Source organism: Carcharodon carcharias, chromosome X, assembly GCF_017639515.1.
Source record: "Carcharodon carcharias isolate sCarCar2 chromosome X, sCarCar2.pri, whole genome shotgun sequence".
Lineage (NCBI taxonomy): Eukaryota > Metazoa > Chordata > Chondrichthyes > Lamniformes > Lamnidae > Carcharodon > Carcharodon carcharias.
Window position 1 is genome coordinate 23,829,748 of NC_054507.1, and position 25,716 is coordinate 23,855,463.

At 42.4% G+C, this 25,716-nt stretch overlaps 1 protein-coding gene across 2 annotated transcripts in view; it reads left to right on the forward strand.

Annotated features, from left to right (window-relative positions):
- Positions 1-25,716, forward strand: part of LOC121273238 (polypeptide N-acetylgalactosaminyltransferase 6-like) — a 74,669-nt gene that overhangs the window by 8,386 nt on the left and 40,567 nt on the right. For both annotated transcript variants that reach the window (XM_041180264.1, XM_041180263.1), the window contains one exon: positions 25,033-25,664. In XM_041180264.1, the coding sequence (XP_041036198.1) occupies positions 25,174-25,664 (491 nt within the window). In that variant the 5' untranslated portion in view covers positions 25,033-25,173. The remainder of the gene's footprint in view (positions 1-25,032; positions 25,665-25,716) is intronic.

The following is a 25,716-nucleotide window of genomic DNA, read 5'->3' on the forward strand; positions in this document are numbered from 1 at the left end:
GCATATTATATGCTAGGCACCTAGGCAATTTTATTTCTGTTTTTCCAGCTCCATAAAATTTTATTGATGAAAAACATATTCTTTTATCATGACCAAAGTTATTGGTCATCCTCTAGGGAAGAATGGTCATAATATGATAGAATTTCACATTCAGTCCAAGGGTGGGAAACTTGGGTCTGAAACTGATGTCTTAAACGTAAGCAAGAGCAATTACAAAGGTATGACAATGGAGTTGGCTAAAGTAGACTGGGAAAATAAGTTAAAAGGTAAGACGGTAGATAAACAGGGGCAGACAATTAAGGAGATATTTTATCACACTTAAAGATATACTCCATTGAGAAAGAGAGACTCTTCAAGAAGGATAAACCATCTGTGGCTAACCTGGGAAGTTAAGGATGGTATCAAATTGAAAAGTGCACAGGTGCTGTTAAGATTGGTGGTAGGCCAGAAGATTGGGAACATTATTGTTTTTTCAGTCATCCTTGCTGGTTTCTATAAAGGGAGAAATTAGAATATGAGGGTAAACTAGCAAACTTAAATAAAAAGACATAGAAAAAACCTTACTCAGCATATCAAGAGTAGCTAAAGTAAGCATTGGTCCCTTAGTGGATGAGACTGGGCAATTAATAATGGGAAACGAGGAAATGGCAGAGACTTTGAACAAGTATTTTGTATCTGTCTTCATGGTAAGCAGATACTAAAAGCATCCCAATAATTATAGAAAATCAAAAGGGAGAGAGAAACTTAGAACAATCACTATCAGTAGAGGAAAAGTACGAGGAAAACTAATGGGACTAGTTCCCTGGACCTGATGGCCTGCATCCTAAAACTCTAAAAGAAATGGCTGCAGCGATAGTGGATGCATTAGTTATACTCTTCTAGAATCTAGGGAATTTCAGAAAGATCCCAGCGAATTGGAAAACTGCAGGTGTAACACCTCTATTCAAGAAAGGAGGGAGACGGGAAGCAGACAACCATAGGCAGTTAGTCTAACATCTGTCTTGAGGGAAAGTGCTAGACTCCATTATTAAGGAAGTAGTAGCAGGACATTTAGAAAATCATAATGCAATCAAGCAGAGTCAACATAGAGGAAAATAACGTTTGACAAATTTATTCAAGTTCTTTGAGGATGTAACAAGCAGGGTGGATGAAAGGGAACCAATAGATGTAGTGTATTTGGATTTCCAAAAGGCATTTGATAAGGTACTGCATAAAAGGTTAGGGCACAAAATAAAAGCTCAATGTGTTAGGAGTAATATATTAGCATGGATAGAGGGTTGGCTAACTAACAGAAAGCAGAGTAAGAATAAATGGTCCATTTTCAGGTTAGCAAACTAAACTTGTATGACGGGACAAAGTGTAGCAAAATTTGCTGATGATACAAGAAAAACAAGTTGTGAGGACTACAGAGTCTGCAAAGGGATAGAGATAGGTTAAGTGAGTGGGCAAAAATTTGGCAGATGGAGTATAATGTGAGGGGTATATAAAGAAGAGTGCACTGAGCTAAAGCAACCATTTCCAGCAAATGTGGCCTGATACTGAGTCTTGGGAAGTGGTTGCATTCTGAGCCATGACTTTGAAAGCTGCTCACACGTTACTCTTGTGGTTTTATGAAGTCATTTCCTGCCTCTTATTTTGCTGCCAACTACTTCTTCTCCTGCAGGCAGCTTTTTTGAATGGCAACATTACCAAAAGACTTGTTAAAGCTCCAGTGGGGTAAAATCAGGCGCTGCAATATTTAATGTATCAATGTGCTGGTAAGACATTTCCTTTGCAATTTCCTCTGACCCTGATTTTAATTGGTGTTGGAGGTCACAAGAATTTCAATTAAATTGAGCATTAGATGCTCATATCATACATTGAATGACCTCCAAGAGAGTGAAATCACAATGATGCAGGATATTCAAGACTGCATTCATGGATGTCAGGAAAAGTTTTCTGAAAACCTTTATGTTTTGCGTTATTAGTTTTAACGAAAGTGTGATTCGGAGGCCCCTTTCTATGCAGGTTGGATCTTCAAAACCAGTCTCGTTAAAATATCCCAAACACTTCAATCAGGTTCCTAGTGCATATTTAATTGCACTAATAAGCCCAATGTACCAATCTGTTCTGCTCCTGTGAATGTGGTGTAAGAAAACCATATAACAGCTTCATCAAAATAGATGCCTGTATTCATCTTGAAGGTAAGGTTTAAAAACAACTTCAATTACAATAGTGAATTGAGCTTTGGCAAAGAGAGTAAATAACTTTGCAAGTAGGAGAAGGATAGGGAACTGGTACAGGAGGAGCTAAGTTAATAGCTATTTCACAGGGCAATAAAATTAGTCTCTCCTCTAGTCTTGCCATCTCATGGTTCCACTCCTGCCTGCCCCAGAATTGTCAGCACACTTCTTGCAATGTTGTCTTATCCTCTACCTGCATGGTCACCTCCAGTATGCCCCAAGGTTCCATTCTTGCTCCCCTCCTATTCCTTACGAATATGTTTTCCCCTCATATCTACACTGGCAATACCCAGATGTAACTGGCTACAGCCACGTTTGGTTCCGTGACCTTTGCTGTACTCGAGAACTGCCTGTCTGACATCATATGTGGACGATGGGTCAAAAACCTGGAACTCTCCCTAACAACACTGTGGGTGTCCCTACGCCACATGGACTGCAGCTGTTCAAAAAGGTGGTTCGCCACCCCCTTCTCGAGCAATTAGGGAGAGGCAAAAAATGCTGGCCAAGCCAGTGACGTTCACATCCCATGGATGCATTTTAAAAATGCTAATTTGTTTACAATTCAATGTTGGCAAAACCAAAGCCATCCTGTTCACCCCCTACCAGAAATTGTGTCTAGCCCTTGGACTCCCCTCTCCACCACTGTGCATACCCCACCCCCACCAACACCCCCTTCCCCTGATGGTACTTGGAGTCCAACCTGATGCTAGGAAAACTGTCTCAAACCTAGTTCATCACCAAGACTGTTTACTTTTACCTCTAGTCTGCCATTAGTTCCTTGACACAGTAGGCCATAATTGATGTCTACAAAGGACACTGGTTTTGGTTCTTAATCTTTGAGTTGCCTTTTTACTGTGACTTGAATTATAAATGTTGAGGGAAGCATGAAGTGTAACCATTATCTAGGCAAATTTAGCAGCTGTTTTGGGCCCCAACAAGTGCCACAAAGAGTATTGAGGTGACAGTCCAGTTAAGCTGTATTTGGTGTTGGCTGTTCAGGAAGGAATGTGGCCTAAACGTAAGGAGAAGTCTTTGCTTCTCTTCAAATAGTACTGTGGGATCTTTTAAGGTTCACCTGAATCACAAGAATAGACAAATGAGGAATGACCCCTCTGATTTGGGACTCCTTAAGTACTGCACTGAAAATATGCATCCAGATCCTATGTTTGAGTTCTGTTACCAAAGAATGGGTACAGGTCCTGACATTTCTATGTTGGCTCACTTTTTGCAGAAGCAATTTCTTGGTTGGTAGTGTGCACAGATCCTGGTTATAAGATAACTCGCCGTTTGCTGTGAAGTTTGTATTTGCACATTTGCCATTATCTTGGTTTTGATGCTGGGCCACAGATTTGAATCTGCATGTAAAAGCCCATGGAAACAAAGAATGGGCTGTGTTTTGGATAGCTGCATGCAAATATAAAAACTATATTTAGATCAGATGAATATGTTGATGAATGTTAATTGCAGCATGCTAGCCATGTGTATTTGCCCTCCACACTGATTTTCTTGCCACAGAACAAAGGAAGTGTCACATACATAAACCCCATAATGGCTGGCTGATGTAACATTTCCTATAGATTTATATGAGCTTTTTGATATCATACAAAATCAAAAGCAAAACATTCCTATTCTTTGTCACCATTTAATTTCCTGCTGATCTCCCAATCATGCTCCCAAGTTTTCTTTTTGGGGTGAAGGGAGAGAGGAGAGGAGGAGTGAAATGCCCTCAATGTTTCATTCAATAATAGTCGGAGTCCTGATATGGCCCAACAGCCATTTGCAGCCTGCCTCTCCTCCACTAGTGACATTTGCCACTCTTGTGTTTCTGGGCCTAAATTCCCGCTGTGTTCAGCTGGGGGAGGTTGGCTTGAGCTGGGATTTAGTGTTTCAGCTTGCACTCCAGCAAAAGGTGGCAAGGGTTATCCCAGTTTCTGCACAGCAGGTGAAAGGGCCCTGTTAAAGTAGACTTGATTCTGTAACTTTCCCTCTCTTCGGATGGGAGAGAGTCTGATCTCCACATGGCAACCGTCCATGGTGGAAAGATGGAATTGAGCTTAGTTTGTGGGGAATCACAAGGCACAGACTATGTCTCCTAGTTCAGTGCTGCAGTGTCCCCGAGAAATGATCTTAACAAGACCATGACTTAAAGTGGTGTTATACAATATGTTAACCATTAACCACAAGTGACTTGTATTTCTAATGAAATACAAATTGAATAATAGATACCATTATTAGGCCTGTGATCTACATACTCGTACTGTATGGTTTCTGCATGTGGACTTTAACCTTTGTATGTTTTGTTTAAGTACTTATAATTGTTTCACTAAATGCGATTGTAAGTAAAATGATAAGATAAAAAAAAAGTAGTGAGTATTTTTGAGTGTTTTTACTCCTTTTGTATACTGAATGGTGGTAGATGTTTGAGAAAATATACTCCTGTGAACTATATTTACCTGTATTGTATAAGTGAAAGTAATATGTTTTCCACTAAATTAGTGCATGGGGCTAAAATGGTGTCACCACAGCCACACTTGTGATTTCTGTTGGGCAACACTGGTTTAGAATGTGTCCCTTGAGCAGAGCATTGAGTAATTTTGCCTTTGGACATAGGGACATAGAGACTTAGGGACATAGGAGCAGGCCATTCAGTCCATTTAGCCTGCTCTGCCATTCAGTATGATCATGGCTGATCATCCATTTCAATGCCTTCTTCCCCACACTATCCCCATATCCCTTTACAGTGATGTTTAGAAATCTGTCAATCTTTACTTTAAATGTGCTCAATGACTGAGCTTCCACAGCCCTCTGGGGTAGAGAATTCCAAAGATTCACAACCCTCTGGGGGGGATAGAAAAATTCTCCTCATCTTGGTCCTAAGTTGAAATTGTGTCCCCTGGTTCTAGACTCTCCAAACAGGGGAAATATAAGGCTAGACAGGGTAGATGCAGGCAAGATAAGTATTTTGTAGATTTCAATGAGACCACCTCTCATTCTTCGAAACTCTAGAGAACACAGGCCCAGTTTCCCCAATCTCTCTTCATAGGACAGTCCTGCCAGGGAACAAGTCTGGTGAACCTTCGTTGCACTCCCTCTATGGCAATAGTATCCTTCCTAAGGTAAGGGGACCAAAACAGCACCTGGAGTACTTTGTGCAGTCTAACCAAGGTTCTATACAATTGAAGCAAGACTTCACTATTCCTGCACTCAAATCCTCTTGCGATAAAGGCCAACATACCATTAGCCTTCCGAATTGCCTGCTGCACCTGCATGTTAGCTTTCAGTGACTTATTGATGAGGACACCCCCAGTCCTTTTGTACATCTACACTTTCTAGTCTCTTACCATTTAGGAAATACTCTGCACATCTGTTCCTCCTACCAAATTGGGTAACCTCACAATTTTCCACATCATATTCCACCTGCCATGTTCTTGCTCGCTCACTAAGTTTGTCCAAATTCCCTTGAAGCCACCTTGCATCTTCCTCACAACACACATTCCCACTTAGCTTTGTATCATCCACAAAATTGGAAATATTACATTTGGTCCCCACATCCAAATCTTTGATATATATTAGGGGAGGTGGTGGCTTAGTGACTAGTATTTCAGAGACTCAGGGTAATGCTCTGGGGACCTGGGTTCAAATCCCACTATGGCAGATGGTGAAATTTGAATTCAATAATAAAAATCTGGAATTCAAAGGCTGATGACGACCATGAAACCATTGCCGATTGTCATAAAAACCCATCTGGTTCACTAATGTTCTTTAGGGAAGGAAATCTACGGAATTATCTGGTCTGGCCTACGTGTGACTCCAGATCCACCCAATGTGGTTGACTCTTAAATGCCCTCTGAACAAGGGCAATTAGGGACAGGCAATAAATGCTGGCCTAGCCAGCGACGCCCACATCCCATGAATAAATATTTTAAAAAAAAAATATATTGTGAACAGCTGGGGCTGAGTTCCAAGTACTGAGCCATGCAGTACCCCACTAGTCAAAGCCTGCCAATGTGAGAATGACCAGTTTATTCCTACTCTCTGTTCTCTACATGTTAACCAATCTTTAATCGACAGAGAAATGCTTGAAGCATTTGGAAGCGGGACTTGCTTGTTCTGAGGTGTTAATATTCCAGTTGCTCCAGAATTCCTGGCTCTGACACGCCTTTTACTTGTCAAATTAATGTACAGAACTGCTTGCGTGACATCACCTGAAGACAAAAGGCAGCTCAGAGTATGTGGGGAAAGCTACACTAATCAATTGAATGATTAATTCCTCATGCTGATTTTTAGATACTTGAGAGTTCTGTGTTTTGAAAGGGTACTGCATCTGTCTTCCATTTCCATATATTTATAATCAAGACCATTACACTGATCGATGATACAAAATCTAGCATCTTTAAGTTACAGTGCTGTGCCAGAGCTGGCCTGTATACCTGAGTCGGTATAGATGAAGTGCTGCCAGTGGCCCGACAAGCACAGCCAGCTAGCTCGGAAAATAGGAGCAGAAGTAGGCCATTCGGCCCCTCGAGCCTGCGCTACCATTCAATCAGGTCATGACTGATCTGTTTGTTTGTTTCGAATTCCACATTCCCATCTAACCCCGATAACTTTATGCTCTTGTTAGGCAAGGGAATCAATCTACCTCCGTCTTAAAAATATTCAATGACCCCACCTTCACTACCTTCCGAGGCAGAGAGTTCCAAAGTGTCACAACCCTCCAAGAGAGAGAAATTTCACCTCATCCCTGTCCTAAAAGGGCGACCCCTAATTTTAAAACAGTGCCCCCTAATTCTGGACTCACGTCCACCTTGTCAACATCCTTTCCACATCCACCTTGTCAAGACCTTTCAGAATCTTTTATACTCCAATCAAGTCACCCCCTCACTCTTCTAAACTCCAGTGGAAATAAGCCCAGTCTGTCTAATCTTTCCTCATAAGACAACTCATTCATTCCAGGTATCAATCTAGTAAACCTCCTCTGAATCACCTCCAACACATTTACATCCTTCCTTGAATACTGTGTGCAGTTTTGGTTTCCTTATTTAAGATGAAGTCTCACCAATGCCCTGTATAACTGAAGCATAACATCCTTACTTTTATATTCAATTCCTCTCGTAATAAAGGATAGCATTCCATTAGCCGCCTTAATTACTTGCTGTACCTGCATACTAATTTTTTGTGACTCATGCATTAGAACATGTAGATCCCTCTGCACCTCAGAATTCTGCAGTTGTTCATTTAAGTAATGCTCTGCTTTGTTATTCTTCCTGCCAAAGTGAACAGCTTCGCATTTTCCTACAATATGTTCCATCTGCCAGATTTTTGTCCACTCACTCAATCTATCTATATCTGTCTGCAGTCTCCTTATGTCCTCTTCACAACATACTTTCCCACCTATCTCTTTGTCGTCTGTAAATTTAGTTACCATGCCTTCGCTCCCCTCATCTAAGTCATTGATATAGATTGTAAACAGTTGAAGCCCCAGCACAGACCCCTGCGGGACTCCACACAGCACATCCTGCCAAACAGAAAAAGACCCATTTATGCATACTCTCAAGCTTCTATCCATGCTAATATGTTACCCCTTACACCATGAGCTGTTATTTTCTGCAATAACCTTTGATGTGGCACCTTATCAAATGCCTTTTGGAAATCCAAGTACAGCACGTCTACAGGCTCCCCTTTATCCACAGTGTATGTTAGTCCTTCAAAGAACTCCGATAAATTGCTTAGACATGATTTCCCTTTCACAAAACCATGCTGTCTTTTCCGATTACCTTGAGTTTCTCTAAGTGTCCAGCTATAACCTCCTTAGTGATTGGAACTAACACCTTCCCCACAACAAACATCAAGCTAACTGGTCTATAGTTTCCTGTTTTCTGCCTCCCTCACTCACTTTACTTTTTTCCTTTTTAAATACCTGGACAAACTCTTGCAATCCATTTTTACATTTTAAGCTAACTTCCTCTTTCACTCTAATTTTTTTCTCCTGATCAACCTTTTAGACATTCTTTGCCATTCTTTATATTCTGACCTGTCACTCAATTTTGCGCAGTTATATGCTTTTTTTCCCTCAAATTTGATGCTTTCCTTAACTACTTTAATTAACCACAGATGGTGGGTCCTCCCCTTTTTTTATAGTAGGAATATACTTTATTCTGAGTTTTTTTTTAAATCTTCCTTAAGTGTCTGCCACTGCTTTTCTATCGATCTATGTTCTAGACCAGTATCCCAACTCACTTCAGCTAGCTCAGCTTTCATGCCTGCATAGTTGCCCTTATTTAAGTTTAAAATATTAGTCTCAGACCCACTCTTCTCCCTTTCAAAGTGGATGTAAACTTCAATCATATTGTGGTCGCTGCTGTCTAGGGGTGCCTTTGCTCTGAGGTAATTAATTAATCCTGTCACACTACACAATACCAAGCTGTCTGGTTGCTTCCAGAATGTGCTGCTCTAAGAAACTATCTCGAGCATTCTATGAACTCTTCATCCAGGGTACTGCTGCCAATCTGATTTTTCCACTTTATATTTAGATTAAAATCACCCATGAATATTTCTGTCCCTTGATCACAAGCACCCAGTATTTATTCTTGTATACTTTGTCCTACATTATGGTTACTGTTAGGGGGCCTGTAGACCATTCCCACTAGTGACTTTTTTCCCCTATTATTCCTCATGTCCACCCAAACCAATTTTACATCCTGATCTCCTGAACCAAGGTCATCTCTAACTATTGCACCGATCCCATTCTTGATTAACAGTGCTACCCCTCCACTTTTACCTAGCTTCCTTTTTTTTCCTTGAATGTCATACACCCCTCAATATTTAGGACCCAATCTTTGTTATCTTGCAGCCACGTCTCAGTAATGGCTATTAAATCATGTTTATTTACTTCAATGTGCGCTATCAATTCATTGACTTTGTTATGAATGCATGTAATATTCATAACAGTGCCTTTAGTTTTTATCTTTGTAACATCTAGTCTTGACTGCTGTGTTTTTTTTTCTCTCTGTCCCTTCCTGCCATTCTCGGACCCTCATTTCCCATGTTACTATTTTGCTCTCCTGCCTTGACTCTACCCCTTGATTTGCTATGTCTACCCAAGCTTGATCCCTCACCAGCACCCCCACCCCCTTGTTTAGTTTAAAGCCCTCTCTACTTCCCTAGTTATGCAGCTCGCTAGAACACTGGTCCGGGCATGGTTCAGGTGTAGATCATCCCAATGGTACAGCCCCCACTTTCCCCAATACTGATGCCAGTGCCCTACGAACTGGGACCCACTTCTCCCACACCAGTCTTTGAGCCACGCATTCATCTTGCTAATCTTATTTGCCCTATGCCCAATTTGCACGTGGCTCAGGTAATAATCCAGAGGTTATTACCTTTTGAGGTTCTGCTTCTTAATTTGATACCTAACTCCTCATACTGACTATGCAGAACCTCTTTCCTTGTTCTACCTATGTCGTTGGTACCTACGTGGATCACGACAACTGGATCCTCCCCCTCCCACTGTAAGTTTCTCTCCAGCCCTGAGCAGTTGTCACGAACCCTGGCACTGGGCAGGTAACACAGCCTTCTGGACTCTTGCTCATTGCTGCACAGAACAATGTCAACCCCCCCTCACTATACTGTCCCCTAATACCACTACGTTTCTCTTTGCTCCCCCTGCTTCAATGGCTTCCTGTACCATGATGCCATGGCCAGCCGGCTTATCCACCTCAGAGACCTCACTTTCATCTACATAGGTTCTGAGCACCTCAAATCTGTTTGACGATTGCAAAGCCTGAGGTTCTGGCATTAGTTCTGCTCTGTCTCTTTACCTACTTCACTCACGGTCACATCCTCCTGTCCCTCACCACTGACCAATACAGATGACCCTATTCTAAGGAGTGTGACCATCTTCTGGAACAAAGCGTCCAGGTATTTTTCCCCCTCCCTTATGTTGTGCAGTGTCTGCAGCTTTGCGTCCAGATCAATAATCCTGATCTAGAATTCCTCTAGCTGCTTTACACTTTCTGCAAATGTGTGTGTCATGGATCGCCTTAGTGTCCAAAAGCCCCACATTCCACAGCTGCAACGTAACACTTGTCCTGCCATTGTTACTTATGTTATTTAGTTAATTAAGAAGGTAATTTAATTAAGTTAACATGGAATAATTCCTACATATACTACACCTCTTACCCTTGTGCACCGAATTCCCATGTGAACCTAATTCGCTACTCACTGTCTCCGTGTCTCAGTTGATTGACAGCTGCTACTACCAGGCAGTTCCCTGTTTAAAACAAGCTAGTCTAACTTAATTGAGGGATGTTTGTTCTATTCAGAGCTTGATTCTTGATCTATATTTAAACCTGAAAAATGACTTACCAGCAGTTACCATGTGAACCTAATTCACTACTCACCTGGTCTCCGTCTCGCTGAGGCGTAGTCTCCTGTCTCCTCACATGCCCCTTAGCTTTTTCATTTTTTAATTAATCTTTCATTCTCCTGTTAGAGGCACAGTCACCGCTATGAATCGGGATGAGGTCTTGGTTGTCTTGTACAGGCCAGGATTGTGTTTTGTTTTATTTGTTGACAGCCTGAGCAATCAATCTTCCTTCCGATGTGGGGAAGTTCCATGACCAGAAACTGACAGGCACAAATTCAACAGCTTGGCTCGTGCAAGCTTACAGACACGTATTTGTACTTGTTTCTGTCGATTCCACCCAAGTGTGTTAACTGGGCAGAATCAAGAACTGAAATAAATAGAAGCAATTCTAAGCACAGCATCATATTGCGGTTTTGTATTAAAACTGTTAGTCTGAGACAACCTGATAAATGGGCCTTTTGGATACAACTTGACCTTGAGTAGGTTCCTGAATCAGGACTGGCAGCTCACCAGGTGAAGTGACTCAGTGTGCAGTGCAACATTCTGGACCAATCCTCTGAATGTCTAGTGTCATTTTGCTTTAAAAATCTGCTTTGTTTCTTTGTTTGTGTTAGGGGAAGTGGGTGCAAATGAGTGAAAGGGAACAAAATTCCTGTCCTCGGGTATAAAATAAAGAAACATGTGGACAGCAAATCTATAATGTGGTGCTTCATAGGAACCATTCCACCTTAAGTAGAAGAAAAGTAGGGTGTAGCCTGTTTCAGTATTTCTCAATCTCGGAACACTTAATAAATAATCTTGTTCCCAGTACTGCCTTATCATTTTGTGTACACCGTTATCAAACAAATTTCAAAGTAGATTATCTGATTAAGGTTAGATGAGTCCTCATCGGTGCTCAGTACAGTTAAATTTTTATCCTCCGCCTTATGTTTAAAAAAAATCATGACTTAGAATCAGCTCTTATGTTTCACAGGAAGTGTACTGTGGAGTCCCTAAAGCTCTATGCATCTGATAGATGCTGCAGAACATATTTTCATTGGCTAGGGAAGGGTTGAATTTGGAAGCTGGCCCTGAGCAGACTGTCAGTCATTTGGCTCGTCAGAACTTTCCAACAAGCACCAAGGTGTAGCTTGGCTGGTGGTGAGGAAGGCCCTCCCCGTCAGATCCTTCCTACATGCCAGGAGTCTCACCCCCTCCACACGTTGCCCTCAAGGTGGCTGTGGTGGGGAAGAGGCTATTGTTCACCACCTTGTGGAATGTGCTTTTGCAAAGAAGGTCTGGAGAGAAATGCAGTGGTTTCTGTCGAGGTTTATCCCGAGCAGTTCTGTGACACAGGACTCTGTGCTCTCCAGGCTGTTCCCAGGGACACACACCGAGACAAACATCAACTGCAGCTGGAGTATCATCAACTTGGTGAAAGACCCTCTTTGGTCTGCCCGTAACTTGTTGGTCTTCCAAAGCAAAGAGTTGTCCCTGACGGAGTGTTGCAGACTGGCACATTCCAAGGTCCAGGACTACGTGCTGAGGAACGCACTAAAAGCTTGGGGCAGCCGCCGCTAGGGTGCAATGGGGAAAGGTTGCTGTCTAAGACCTTTCTGCCATAGTGCACCGAGGGGCTGGGAATTGTATAGACCCCTCGGGCTGTATGACTCACATTGAATGTATTCAGTGAAAACTACACGTGTCGCGATTGTATTGAAGCATCTCCGAGTGCAAACATGATCTATGTAGATAACTTAACAGACAGTGCTGTGCAATGGTATTCATGACCATGTTGAAATGTCTGTAATGTTCATAGATCATGAGGTGCTTCATACAGTCTATGTGGAAAACTTGAATATGATTGCACTTTTTGTGATGGCCATTTTGTAATGTTCTTTCAGATATTTTATGAATAAAGTATACCTTTCCAAAATAAAGCTGGCTAACACCATGACTGCCCACTGTGCATAGATACAGGAGGTTGGTGCATGTAACTTGCCCTGCCCAAGATTTGGATTCTGTGCTCTCCACAATATGAAAAGCACCTTCTGAATGGAATGAGGATCTAATCTACCCCAGGTCCTTACTTCAGAGGAGTAGTCTTACCGCTGCAAGTTTAAAGTTCCCATCCTTGAATTCAAATTTCTCCACAGCTTTGCCCCTCCATATCTATGAAACTCTTCTCTACAACCCTCAAAGAACTCTGTTCCTCCAATTCTTCTCTCTCTCTCTCCCTTCAAGAAGGGAGGAGGCAGAAAATGGGCCAGTTAGCTTGGTGTCTGTCATGGGGAAGGTGTTAGAATCAATCATTAAGGAGGTTATGGCTGGGCACTTAAAAAAAACTCAAGGCAATCGGGAAGAGTCAGCATGGCTGAAATCCTGCTTAACCAATTTATTGGAATTCTTTGATGGAGTAACATGCTGTGGCTAATAGGGAGCCTGTAGACCTACTGTACTTGGGTTTCCAGAAGGCATTTGATAAGGTGCCACATCAAAGGTTATTGCAGAAAATAAAAACTCATGGTGTAGGGGGTAACACGTTAGCATGGATAGAAGATTGAGAGTATGCATAAATGCATCTTTTTCTGATTGGCAGGATGTGACAAGTGGACTCCCGCAGGTGTCTGTGCTGGGGCCTCAACTTTTTACAATATACCTCAATGTTTTAGATGAGGGGAGCGAAGGCATAGCAACTAAATTTGCAGATGACACAAAGATAGGTAGGAAAGTTTGTTGTGAAGAGGACATAAGGAGGTTGTAGCCAGATGTAGATAAGTTGAGTGAGTCGGCAAAAATCTGGCAGACTGAGTATAATGTAGGAAAATGTGAAGCTGTTCACTTTGGTAGAAAGAATAAAAAAGCAGGGTATTGCTTAAACAGAGAATGGCTGCAGAATTCTGAGGTGTAGGGGAATCTAGATGTTCCAGTGCATGAGTCACAAAGTTAGTATGCAGGTATAGCAAGTAATTAAGAAGGCTAATGGAATGCAATCCTTTATTAGAAGAGGAACTGAGCATGAAAGTAAGGGTGTTATGCTTCAGTTATACAGGGCATTGGTGAGACACATCTCAAAAATTGTGTGGTTTCGGTTCCTTTATTTAAGGAAGGATGCAAGTGTGTTGGAGGTAGTTCGGAGGAGGTTTACTAGATTGATACCTGGAATGAGCAGGTTGTCTTATGAGGAAAGGTTCAACTGACTGGTCTTGTTTCCAGTGGAGTTTAGAAGAGTGAGGGGGTGTCTTGATTGAAGTGTATAAGATCCCGAGCAGTATTGACAAGGTGGATGTGGAAAGGATATTTCCTCTTGTGGGTGAGTCTGAACCAAGTGGGCACAGTTTTAAAATTAGGGGTTGCCCTTTTAGGACAGAGGTGAGAAATCTTTTCTCTCAGAGGGTTGTGTGACTTTGGAATTCTTTGCCTCAGAAGGCAGTGGAGACGGGGTCTTGAATATTTTTAAGGCAGAGATAGATTCTTGTTGGGCGAGGAATCAAAGGTTATCGGGGGTAGATAGGAATGTGAGATTTGAAACGCAAACAGATCAGCCATCATATTGAATGCCAGAGCAGGCTCAAGGATACAAGTGGCCGCCTCCTGCTCCTATTTCGTATGTCCGTATTGTCAATTTAATTTTCCCCACTTCTCTCCCCCAACCCAAACCGCGCCCCCCCCACCCCACCACACACACACACACACACACACACACACACACACACACACACCTTAAACCAGCCTATATTTCACCGCTTCCTTGGATTCACCTAGTTCTGTTGAAGGGTCATGAGGACTCGAAACGTCAACTCTTTTCTTCTCCGCCGATGCTGCCAGACCTGCTGAGTTTTTCCAGGTAATTCTGTTTTTGTTTTGTCAATTTAATATTGGTTAGTGGCAGTTTTGTTTTTTTTATTATTCTTTCATGGGATAAGTGTGTCACTGGCAAGCCCAACATTTGTTGCCCATCCCTAATTGCCCTCGAAGTTAGTGTTGAGCCTCTTTCTCAAACCGCTGCTGTTCCTGTGGTGTAGGTACATCCATAGAGCTGTACAGAGGAAGTTCAAGGATTTTGACCCAGTGACAATGAAGGAACAGCAAGATAGTTCCAAGTCAGGATGACATATGAGTTGGAGAGGAACTTGCAGATGATGGAGTTCTTGCTGTCTTTATCCTTCCAGGTGGTAGAAGCTGCAGGTTTTAAAGGTGCTTTCAAAGGAGGCTTGGCAAGTTGCTGTGGACTTACTTCTATGATCTAGAGTAGGGCTGCCCATCTTGCGTCTAAGCCAGCAGGGAATGGAGACTTTAATACCGCCTGGGCTGAAGTTGAGCCTTGGTCCCAAACAGCAAGTAACATGTACTAGTCCACTGCACCACCAAATTCCTGAATTTGTACCTTTTGTATATTGATGCAGAGAAGCTGCTGCTGCCTTTAAAGAGTTAATAATATGCTGAGAAATTTCTGGCAGGACCATGTTCCAGCTTTTGCATCCTGCAACAAAAATGATTCCAGTCCTTGCCCAAGGATACAGACATTACTAATGGGAAAAGGTGAATGTATGTTGCTGAAACTGAGGATATATTTTTTTTAAAAAGCCAGAACTAGAAAGGAAAAAGGATGTCAGTTTGGGGCCAGAGTTCAGTCTGCAAGAGGCCCAGGGCAGCCTGCGCATGCTGATATGTCTAATAGCAACTTGTAAACCTGCAAATTGGATCTGGTAAGAATCCTCTTGATTTACACTTTTTATCTATGTTTTGTAATGAAGTTACAGATCTGGTGGCTGACAGCAGCCTTTGAGAAATTGACCAACAGACCAATTGAACAGATAACACTTTTAAATCCCCCTTTTCCTGCTGTATTAGTAAATTTTCAAATGCCATAATGCCTTCATTTTAATTTGATCGGCCACATGATTATTTATGCCTTTTTTGACAATCTTGGAAGGAGGAGATACTTAAAAGGGATTTTGCCATGACTTTACAGTGTAATCTGGATGAAAGTCTTCAGAGTATTGCACCATGTTAAATGGGTATTGTACATAAACTATTGTAGTGGAAATCCATGAAGGGTTTAACTTGCATTCTCTACCAATTATTATGGGCCTGTTTTTTTTTTTCTCAATATTTTGAAGTTGTGACAAGGCTCCTTTTTAATCTGGTTAGTTGTATGGCAGGCAGACTGAGTCATTAAGTGGGTTACACTAAGTTACTTCATTCTGTTTTGGAAACTTTATTGCACCTTTCAAGGTCCAATGTTTTGTGTAAAATGGGGCTGGTTTTCTAGTATAGCTCAGGCCATTTCCCTGCATACTGTACAATTCCACTGTGGTTGTCAGGCAGGATAAAAGGGATTATTTTATTTTCTGTTTGCACAGGGGAACAGCAGAAGTATTTCTTTTAAGAAACATGTTCTACATACTCCATTTTGTACACAATCAGAATTGGCAGCAGGAATTGATCAGAAAGAAATGAGTCTCTGCTTTATTCATCACTTTGTGTAGCAATTCTTCCAGAATATTTCATTTGCTGCTCAATTTTTTAACATTCTTTGATTTCAATGTAACTATCTCAAGTGTGCTGAAGTGTTTAATTTCTAGTGTAGAAGTGTGGTGCCTCTGTTCATCGTAGGTGAGTGCAGTTCACTGGATCTTAAGTCAAGTGTTGCTAGTGCTGTACTTCTGAACAGGATCTCCTGAACTCAGTTGTATTGTCCCCTGTTGGCTTTGTAGGCATTGCTAACGTGGAATAGCAGCATCCCATCCGCACCAATATACACGTGATGTGGTATTGAACCATACACGCCAGCTATATTTCCATTATGGTTCCCTGGTCTCTGCTGAATAAGGGATTTCATCCTGTGCAGTAGCAGAAATGCTTTAGTAGGTCACCAGGTCAGTGGTTAAGGAGGGGAGCAAAATCAGTCAGGATTCTCACTCCTTGATGCTATATACTAACTCCTGCTGGAAGGTGCAAACTAAGAGAAAATCTGCCTTTTGCAGTGGAACAGTCCATAACATACACCTCCCCCACCCCCCCACTCTAGGTGCAGATGAAGATTGATCATTCAGATGAGGTATTGCTGAATTGCTGGCACAGATGGAACTGTACCATAGCACAAGGTGGCACCCCTGGGAAAGCATGAAAGTGAAAAGTTGAAAGACAGTAAGGGTACAAGTGCTGCTCCTTTGGCAGCCAGTCAACCTGCTGTTACAACTCTCCAGATCAGCATTGTGTTACGTCATAAACATGCTACTATAAAGGTTGTGATCTTCAGTACCTGAATGTAGGACACTGGAGCTTGTGCCAAGCCCGAGAGGGAACCATAAGCCATCTTGCATCAGGATATGGTGAAAGATATTACCCTGTTTAAATTCTGAGGTTGAATGACATATTACCCCATCCACAGTAGTTCCCTGATTGTTCTGCTGGAAAGTATCAGAGGCTTTGCAGTAGACGACAGCAGGTTTCTGGTTGCCTTATGTCAAAGGCTGCATCCTTTATAACTGGTTCCAATCATTTGTAGTGTTCAGCGTGGTATTGGCAATTTAAAAAAAAAAATCCATGAAATAACTGTTTCCCTGGGTATAAATGAAATATGAATTTAACTATCCAGAGGACTAAATGAGAGAGAGCATGTGCAATGGGGAAAGGGTCAGTTAGCCTGCTGCTTCCGCAGTCCATTGATGTGATCAACCTTTGCAGAATCTTTTCTCAGGAAATGCAAAGTTTCTACCTCTCCCCTAGGAACACAAGAATACTTGGTGTTCCTTGCTATGTTATATGTCCAAGGTCAGTGGGTTTCCTTGACAGACATCAACATACAAGTAGCACAGGAGCCATTGAGTTGCTACACAGCAATATTCAATTGGAACAAGAATAAAAGCAAAGTACAGATGCTGGAAATCTGAAATAAAATGCTAGAAATACTCAGCATTAACTCTATTTGTCCTTTCACAGATGATGCCAAACCTCCTGAGTATTTCCAGCATTTTCTGTTTTATTCTATTGGAACTGCTGGGAGGAGGAATTCATACCATGTTGGTATGGTAATGTAGTGGATGTGGCATTGGACTAGCAACCCAGAGGTTGGAAGTTGAACTTTCACCATGGTAAATTATGAAATTGAATTAGTAATTTGTGGACTGATGCCAGGAAACAAAAATCACGATGAAGCTGTTGGGTTGTTATGAAAAACCAACTGATCTATCTTTCACAAATGCTTACAGATTTATCTTCTGATTTGTTTTACAACTGCAACCCCCCCACCCCCCAAAACACCACTCAGGTTATTTTTGGTTCAAACCTGTACTAGGCCCCAATCTCCAGCTCTTCTTATGGTTCTTCAGTCAATATTATTGGGACTGCTCTTGTCTTGATTCCAGGAAGTTCTGTTGCCAAAGAATGAGAGCTGGTCTTGCGATATTGAATGCAGCTTTTTGCTAAAATGGTGCTGTGAGGAGTTATTCATTGTGGATCAGCAAATGATGTCATAATAGTTCCAATTCTGAATCTTGGCTGTGGTGCGAGAAAGCAGGAGAAAGGACTGTGTTGAGTGTTGCTGCAGAAAGAACTCTCTTCACTTCTGTTCTGCTTAACACTTCACCGAGTTTGTTTCCCACAAGTGGTAAATGACTGGTCTCTGCACAGTCATTCCATCCCGGGGCTCACCAATATCAAACTGCTTGAAATTTGCTCTTGTGGTTTGTAATTTAACTAAACTTGGATTGCAGACTTGTAACTTGTTCATCAGTAACTCTTAAGCCTGTCTTACCTCTGAGGTACACAGATGTGATGTGATATTTTTTCATTAAAAGGCTTGCTTCCTTTCATTTTAAAGCTCACCAATCACCATTCAGATTTTTTTCTAAACACCAGTTTCCTGTGTGTCCTGCTGTCTAAAATACAAACACCAAAAAAGATGCCAATCCTTCCCACCTTTTCCATTGGATCTGATTCTCTACTGAGAGAAGTATGATAAATTCATGATTATGCAGTTTTTCATCCTGCCTGCCCCTCCTCCCTACATAAAGGAAACCATTCCTTTGGGGTCAGCTGCACATTATATAGGTGATGTCCTCTCAGGAGTCTGGTGTTCCATTCAGGCTAACATAGAAAACTAGCGAAAGTTGACCAATTGTTTCAAAGAAAAAAGCTGACTGCTCCTTTCACATTGAGGATACCTTCCATCATGTGTGGCACTACCATTGTGATAGATGGGATAGATTTTGATCTAGTAGCTCAAAACTGGGCATCCCTGAGGCGCTGTGGGCCATCAGCAGCAGCAGAATTGTATTCAACCACTGTCTGTAACCTCGTGGCCTGGCATATCTCCCACTCTACCATCAAGCTGGGGGAATCAACCCTGGTTCAATGAAGAGTGCAGGAGGAGCAGCATCAGGCATACCTAAAAATGAGGTGTCAACCAGGCAAAGCTACAACACAGGACTACTTGCGTGCCAAACAACGAAAGCAGTATGCAATAGACAGAGCCAAATGATCTGACAACCACCGGAACAGTTCTAAGCTCTGCAGTCCTGTCACATCGTCGTGAATGGTGGTGGACAATTAAGCAACTAATTGGAGGAGAAGGATCCCCAAATATTCCCATCCTCAATGATGGAGGAGCCCTGCATATCAGCGCAAAAGACTAGGCTGAAGCATTTGCAACCATCTTCAGCCAGAAATGCTGAGTGGATGACCCATCTCGACCTTCTCCAGAGGTCTCCAGCATCACAAATGCCAGTCTTCAGACAATGTGGTTCACTCCACATGATATCAAGAAACGGCTGAAGGCACTGGATGCTGCAAAGACTATGGGCCCTGAAACATTCCGGCAATAGTACTGAAGGATTTGCAGTGCTCCAGAACTTGCTGCGCCCCTAGCCAAGCTGTTTCAATACAACTACAACACTGGCATTATCCGACAATGTGGAAAATGGCCCAGGCGTGTCCTGTCTACAAAAAGCAGGACAAATCCAATCCGGTCAATTACTGCACAGTTGGTGTACTCTCGATTATCGGCAAAGTGATAGAAGCTGTCATCGACAGTGCTATCAAGTGACACTTGCTTAGCAATAACCTGCTCACTGCTCAGTTTGGGCTCTACCAGGGCCATTCAGCTCCTGACCTCCTTACAGCCTTAGTCCAAACATGGACAAAAGAGCTGACCTTGGTGCAGCAAGAGTGACTGCCCTTGACGTCAAGGCAGCAATTGACTAAGCTTGGCATCAACGAGCCCGAGGAAAACCTAAAGCCGATTGGAATTGGAGGGTGGGGGGCAAACTCTTTACTGGTTGGACTCCTACCTAGCACAAAGGAAGATGGTTGTGGTTGTTGGAGGTCAATCATCTCATTCCCAAGGCATCACTGCAGGAGTTCCTCAGAGTAATGTCCTAGGTTCAACCATCTTCAGCTGCTTCATCAATGACCTTCACTCCATCATAAGGTCAGAAGTGGGGATGTTTGCACAACGTTCAGCACCATTCACAATTCTTCAGATAGTGAAGCAGTCTGTGTCCATATGCAGCAAGACCCTGATAATATTAGGGTTTGGGCTGATAAGTGGCAAGTGACATTCGCGCTACACAAGTGCCAGGCAATGATCATCTCCATCGAGAGAACACCGAATCATCTCCCCTTGCCATTCAATAGCATTACAATTGCTGAATCCTCCACTATCAACATCCTTGGGGTTACCATTGACCAGAAATTGAACTGGACCAACCATATAAATACTATGGATACAAGAGCAGGTCAGAGGCTGAGAATTCTGCAGTGAGTAACTCGCCTCCTGACTCCCCAGAGCCTATTCGCCATCTCCGAGGCACAAGTTGGGAATGTAATGGAATACTCTCCACTTGCCTGGATGAGTGCAGCTCCAGCAACACTGAAGAAGCTGGACACCATCCAAGACAAAGCAACCCACTTGATTGGCACCACATCTACAAACATTCACTCCTTTCACCTCTGATGCACAGTGGCAGCAGTGTGTACCATCTATTCACCAAGGCTCCTTCGACAGCACCTTCCAAACCCGTGACCTCTACAACCTAGAAGGACAAGGGCAGCAAATGCACGGGAACAGCGTCCCTGCTGTTCCTTCACTGTCGCTGGGACAAAATCCTGGAATTCCTTTCCTAACAGCACTGTGGGTGTTCCTACAACACTTGGACTGCAGTGGTTCGAGAAGGCAACTCGCCACCACCTTCTCAAGGACATTTGGGGATGGGCAATTGATACTGGCCTAGCCAGCAATGCCATCATCCCATAAACAAATAAATAAAGAAATGGGTCCATATGTAGCTACTCAGCAAATACCTTGGTGCCATAAATGTAAGCTGCAGAAACTCTAGTCCATCAGATGCATAGGAAAATTGTGACAAAAGTACTCAAACTGCCACCACAAAGTTCACAGATATTTTTCATCCCCCCCTCAGTTCATGCTAGTGGTCTTCTGCATCTCATTCCCTCTTCCTCACTTGACTTCCTCTGTGCATTATAGTTGAAAACTGCTGATCGAACAAAGCTGTTTCCAGCCCACAGCATGCAATAAGAGTTAATCTGTGTGCCTGCTCTCCTTTCCCCCAATAGCAGCAGCAGTATCAGGGAGGGATGCAGCCAGGTGCAGTACTGAACATCATTTGCAAAAGTGGGCACTGACTCCAAAATACTGACTTGCAGACCTTTGGCATTCCATATTTTAACTGGAGGCTTTAACCCAAGACCAGTCTACACCTCTGCTAAATGACAGAGGAATGTCATACAAGCATGCTAAGTACATATTCATCAATATTGCCAACAGTACTTCTTCTGCTAATGAGATAACCCTGCAAAAAAATAGACAGGTGTCCAATTTCTGAATGCTGCTTTAAAAGGACACAGTTTACATGTAAGCAGGTCCATTTTGTGCACTGAGCTTTCGTATGCCATTATTTCATCTTTTCCTGCTCTTATTACAGAAATGTCCCAGGTTTTATAAGCCTGTGCTGATTATCCCCAATGAGGGTGGAGAGTGGTTTGGTCAGGAAAAGACTCTCTTTTGTAAACCTGCCAACCTCTTTTAAGGTTTTTTTTTTAATCATTCTCCAGATTGCTGGCACATATTGCCCATCTATAGTTTTCATTAGAAGGTGGTGGTGAGCTGCCTTCTTGAACCACTGCTGTCCATGTGGTGAAGGTGCGCCCTTGTTGTTGGGTAGACAATGGTAGGATTTTTGACCCAGTGTCAATGAAGGATTGGCAATGGGTATCCAAGTCAGAATGGTGAGAAGTGTGGATGTGATGTTCCCATGCACCTGTTGCCCTTGTTCTTCTAGGGGATCTATGCTTCTAAACTGAATTTAATCTCCTCTCCAGTAGTGATGCTTGCTGCTATACAGTTATAGAGATACCAGCAGCCCTCCAGTATCCAATGACCATTTTTCATGTGTGAACTTGGACAGAGTGTCCACAAACTATTCAACCCCAAGAGGCCCATCCTTGCCTGGTGGGATCCAAACACGCCCTTTTCCAGCAGGAATGGTTGTAGTGATTGGGAGCAGTCAATTCCACAATAGGAAGTCCACTTAGCAAAGGGACCTTTTTTTAAATGAAAAATGTAGGTGAAAAGATTTGTTTTCATAGTCATTAACTTTTGATCAATGCTTGTACTTAATTCTTTATAAACATTTTGAATTGAATAAATAATCTCTTGGATTTGTTAATTTAAAAGGGTAGCTGGTAACCCTTTCTAGGTGCATAACCACAATAAATCAACACACCATTCAGATACTTTTTGTGTGTGGGTCTTTTACAGGGGCAGTGTCTTCTTGCAGAAGTGCCTCACAACTCTGAGTGTGGGGGGAGGTGAAAAGATTATTAGAACTACAGTAATGCTTATTGTATGTCAAGGAGGGAAAAGTTTTTTAAAATTACTTTAAATAGTTTGAGTAACATGGATTAAAGTTGGCTTTGGGAGTTTCTTGGTCTTTGTAACTGGGCTAGCTAATATCTAAATCTGCCTACAGATATTCACATTTCCACAAGGGTCATCTGGCCTAGCTGGTTTCTGTTGCTTGGTGTTGCCTGTATTTGCAGGTGAATTGTGTCCAGAAGATTATTTAACGACTTTTGAAATGCTAATGTTTGCAGAGTGATGAAAGTCGACAAAATGTATATCACTGAACCATCAAGCAAGCATCACTAAGTGCAGTTCAAATATGCATTGCCTTGGACCTTGGGAGGGATGATGTGCATCAAACTGTGGCCTAGTATGCCTTGCAATTCCTTTCTGTAGTGGCTTTGATCTTGGGTGATGAATCTAGTTTTGGGAATCCTTTTTAACAAAAAATATTGAGTTGTGGGATTTTTCTGAAACCTGTAGGTGTCTGCTTCATATTGCCTGAGATGGCTAAGTGGCAAGTAGCTACGTAATGCTTTATCAGAGTCTCATGGTGAAAAGTTAAGATTTGGACTTTTGAAACCATTTCATATTATACGAGCCAAGAATACTACTTGTTTTTGCTACATTCTGTTTCTGTCTAATTGCCTTGTAAACGAATTGGACTTTTGGTTTTAGTCTTATGTAATGGTCCAACTGTGATATTTACTGTCTATTAGGCAAGAAACCCTGGTGGACAACCCCCTGTTGTTTCTGGAGTGTAGTATTGTGATAAAGGAGGAATATAGTTCTGAGAGATGCTGTCCCACTCTCAGCATTCAAGTTTCAAGTAATCGGAGGCTCTCATCTGCTTATGGAAAATTTCTTTTACTTCAGTGTTAGGAGGCAACAGTCATGTGATGAGTTCACACATCCTGAATAGGATTTGCATCGCTATATTTGCCTGTTTTATAAATCGACCATTACCTTTCACCCTCTGGAACCTGGATTTGATTTCATCCCAAATGGATGGGCTGCATTGTCAACTATGAGTGTGCTAATCGAAAAGAGTGAGGCAGACTCATTCCTAGTGGATGCAATTCCACATTGCTTGACATAATGGATTTATTCAATTATTCATTCATTGAGGATCACTTTATTCTCTGCCCACAAGTAAAATTTACTGTGGATACTTATAGGTGTCCAGATTTAGTTGAGTTAGCTGATCTCAGCCTAACACAGACAGAGGTCAACCTCTGTTCTGGGCTAGGGAAGTGGGGAGAAGTTTCAGAATTTCCACTACCCTGATTAAGATCCTAACTAGAAATTGCATGTCAAGTGAGGATAGATTCGGGCTCTGCTTCAATACTCTCCTTGGATGAGCAGCCCCTGATGCATTGTCTAGACTTGCAAGATCAGGTAATGGGCAGCTGGCACCTGTGCCCAAAGTCAGTGAAGTATGCTCATGAGCAGAAGGAAAGCTGGACGCAATGAGGGAAGAATATGAAATAATTGTGAAATTGTGCTCTAGACGAAGCCTAATTAAACCACAAGTATGACTAGAGCATTAGACCTCTACTTTGAAGAGTATACACATTCTGTCTATCATCTCATACACCTTATAAGATCCCAGGTTTTTTGCTCATCTATTAACCGTGACCTTGCTGCAGCTGCTGTCACCATTGTTTCTATGTAAGTTAATTATTTCCTGTAATATGCTATCATTTTTGGTAAGGAGTGCTGGATGGAAAGTAAATACAGTAGTTTATTTCCTGTTATGGATGTGGCCTAGCATGCAGTTCTTTTTACAGTTTTTATTTTTCACAACTTGATGTGGAGCCAGGAGGAACAGGAGTGCTCCTCTTGCTCCACCTCACTGAGGAGGGCAATGAGCAGCCCTCCTTTAGTTGGTTGACTCACTGTCCCCCAGCACCACAATGGAACGGCAAAGAGGGCCTATGCCGGTGAGGCACGCAACCCGGAATTCTTCATGTTGAAATGGGCAAGCAGCTTCTTAAGAAACTGGCACCAGCAGTTCACACGAATGATTGAAATGTGGCCTAATTTCAGGTGAACCTCAGGCCTTGCAGTTGGGGCATGTCTCTGCTGAATCTGGTTATGTACCTGAAAACAGGCCATAACAGAGTTCTACCCCTTGGTGTATATGCCATCTGAGGCAGGACTCTTCCAAATATACTACTGATTTAGTCACAAGTCCCTGTTGGATGAGTTGGTAGAGATGCTGTCAATTGTGGCACCGAGCCACTTTTAAATCCCAGGTTCAATCCCCAGTCAGCACAACTGGAGCAGCGGTCAAGGTGGTCCAATTATCTTTAGTATGCCTGTGCTGTGAAAGAGGGAAATCAATCCTCCAGTAAAAGCCATTGGATAGTACATGTCCAGACATTGGGAGAGGATGGGATGGATTTGGTTGTGATGTCTACATAATGGAGTAGATTGTTGATACTCTGTTGCTATTTACGTGAACAAAAACACATGGAAACACTGGAGGGCAACCGACACTTGGGAAGTGTCTATACCATCAAGGCAGGAGGGGAGAAGATGGGGGGGGTTGGGAAGATTATTGACGACTCATTTAAATATCATTCTTCTTCCAGGTCCCTGCATTAGAGCTTTGGGGGAAAAAAATGGAGTGGCCTTCTGCTGTGCAAGCTTCACTATGAATAAAACTGATCAGCTTTAAAGGAAATCTGGAAACCTCAGCATTGCTACTATTTAGTAGCATTTAACCAGCAACCATGAGGTTGTTTTTTAGGAAACGCTTTGGTCCAGTCAAACTTGCCATGGTCAGTATAATATTCATGATCTTTATATTCATACTTCAAAGAGATATTGTTAAACGAAGCCCAAAGGATGACTCTTGGTTCAAAGACTTGTCAGGCGGAAAAGACCGTATGCTGGGAATTATGTTTGGTGCAGTGAACAATATCCGAGATTCGATGCCCAAGTTTCAGATCATTGCTCCAGATCGAGGTCAAGAGCTTGTTGACGACAGCAAGTCCTGTTTACCAGGGTTTTACACCGGAGCAGAACTGAAGATCTTTCTTCCTCGCCCTCCTGAGGATCCCAACGCGCCTGGTGCTGATGCAAAGGCATTCCATACGGACAATCTCACTCCAGAACAACAGGAGGAGAAAACACGTGGCATTGACAAGCACTGTTTCAATGCCTACGCCAGTGACCGCATCTCCTTGCACAGGACCCTTGGACCAGACACACGGCCTCCAGAGTAGGAGATCAATATTTTCGTTTGATAAAGTTGTTGAGATTGGGGTTCTTGG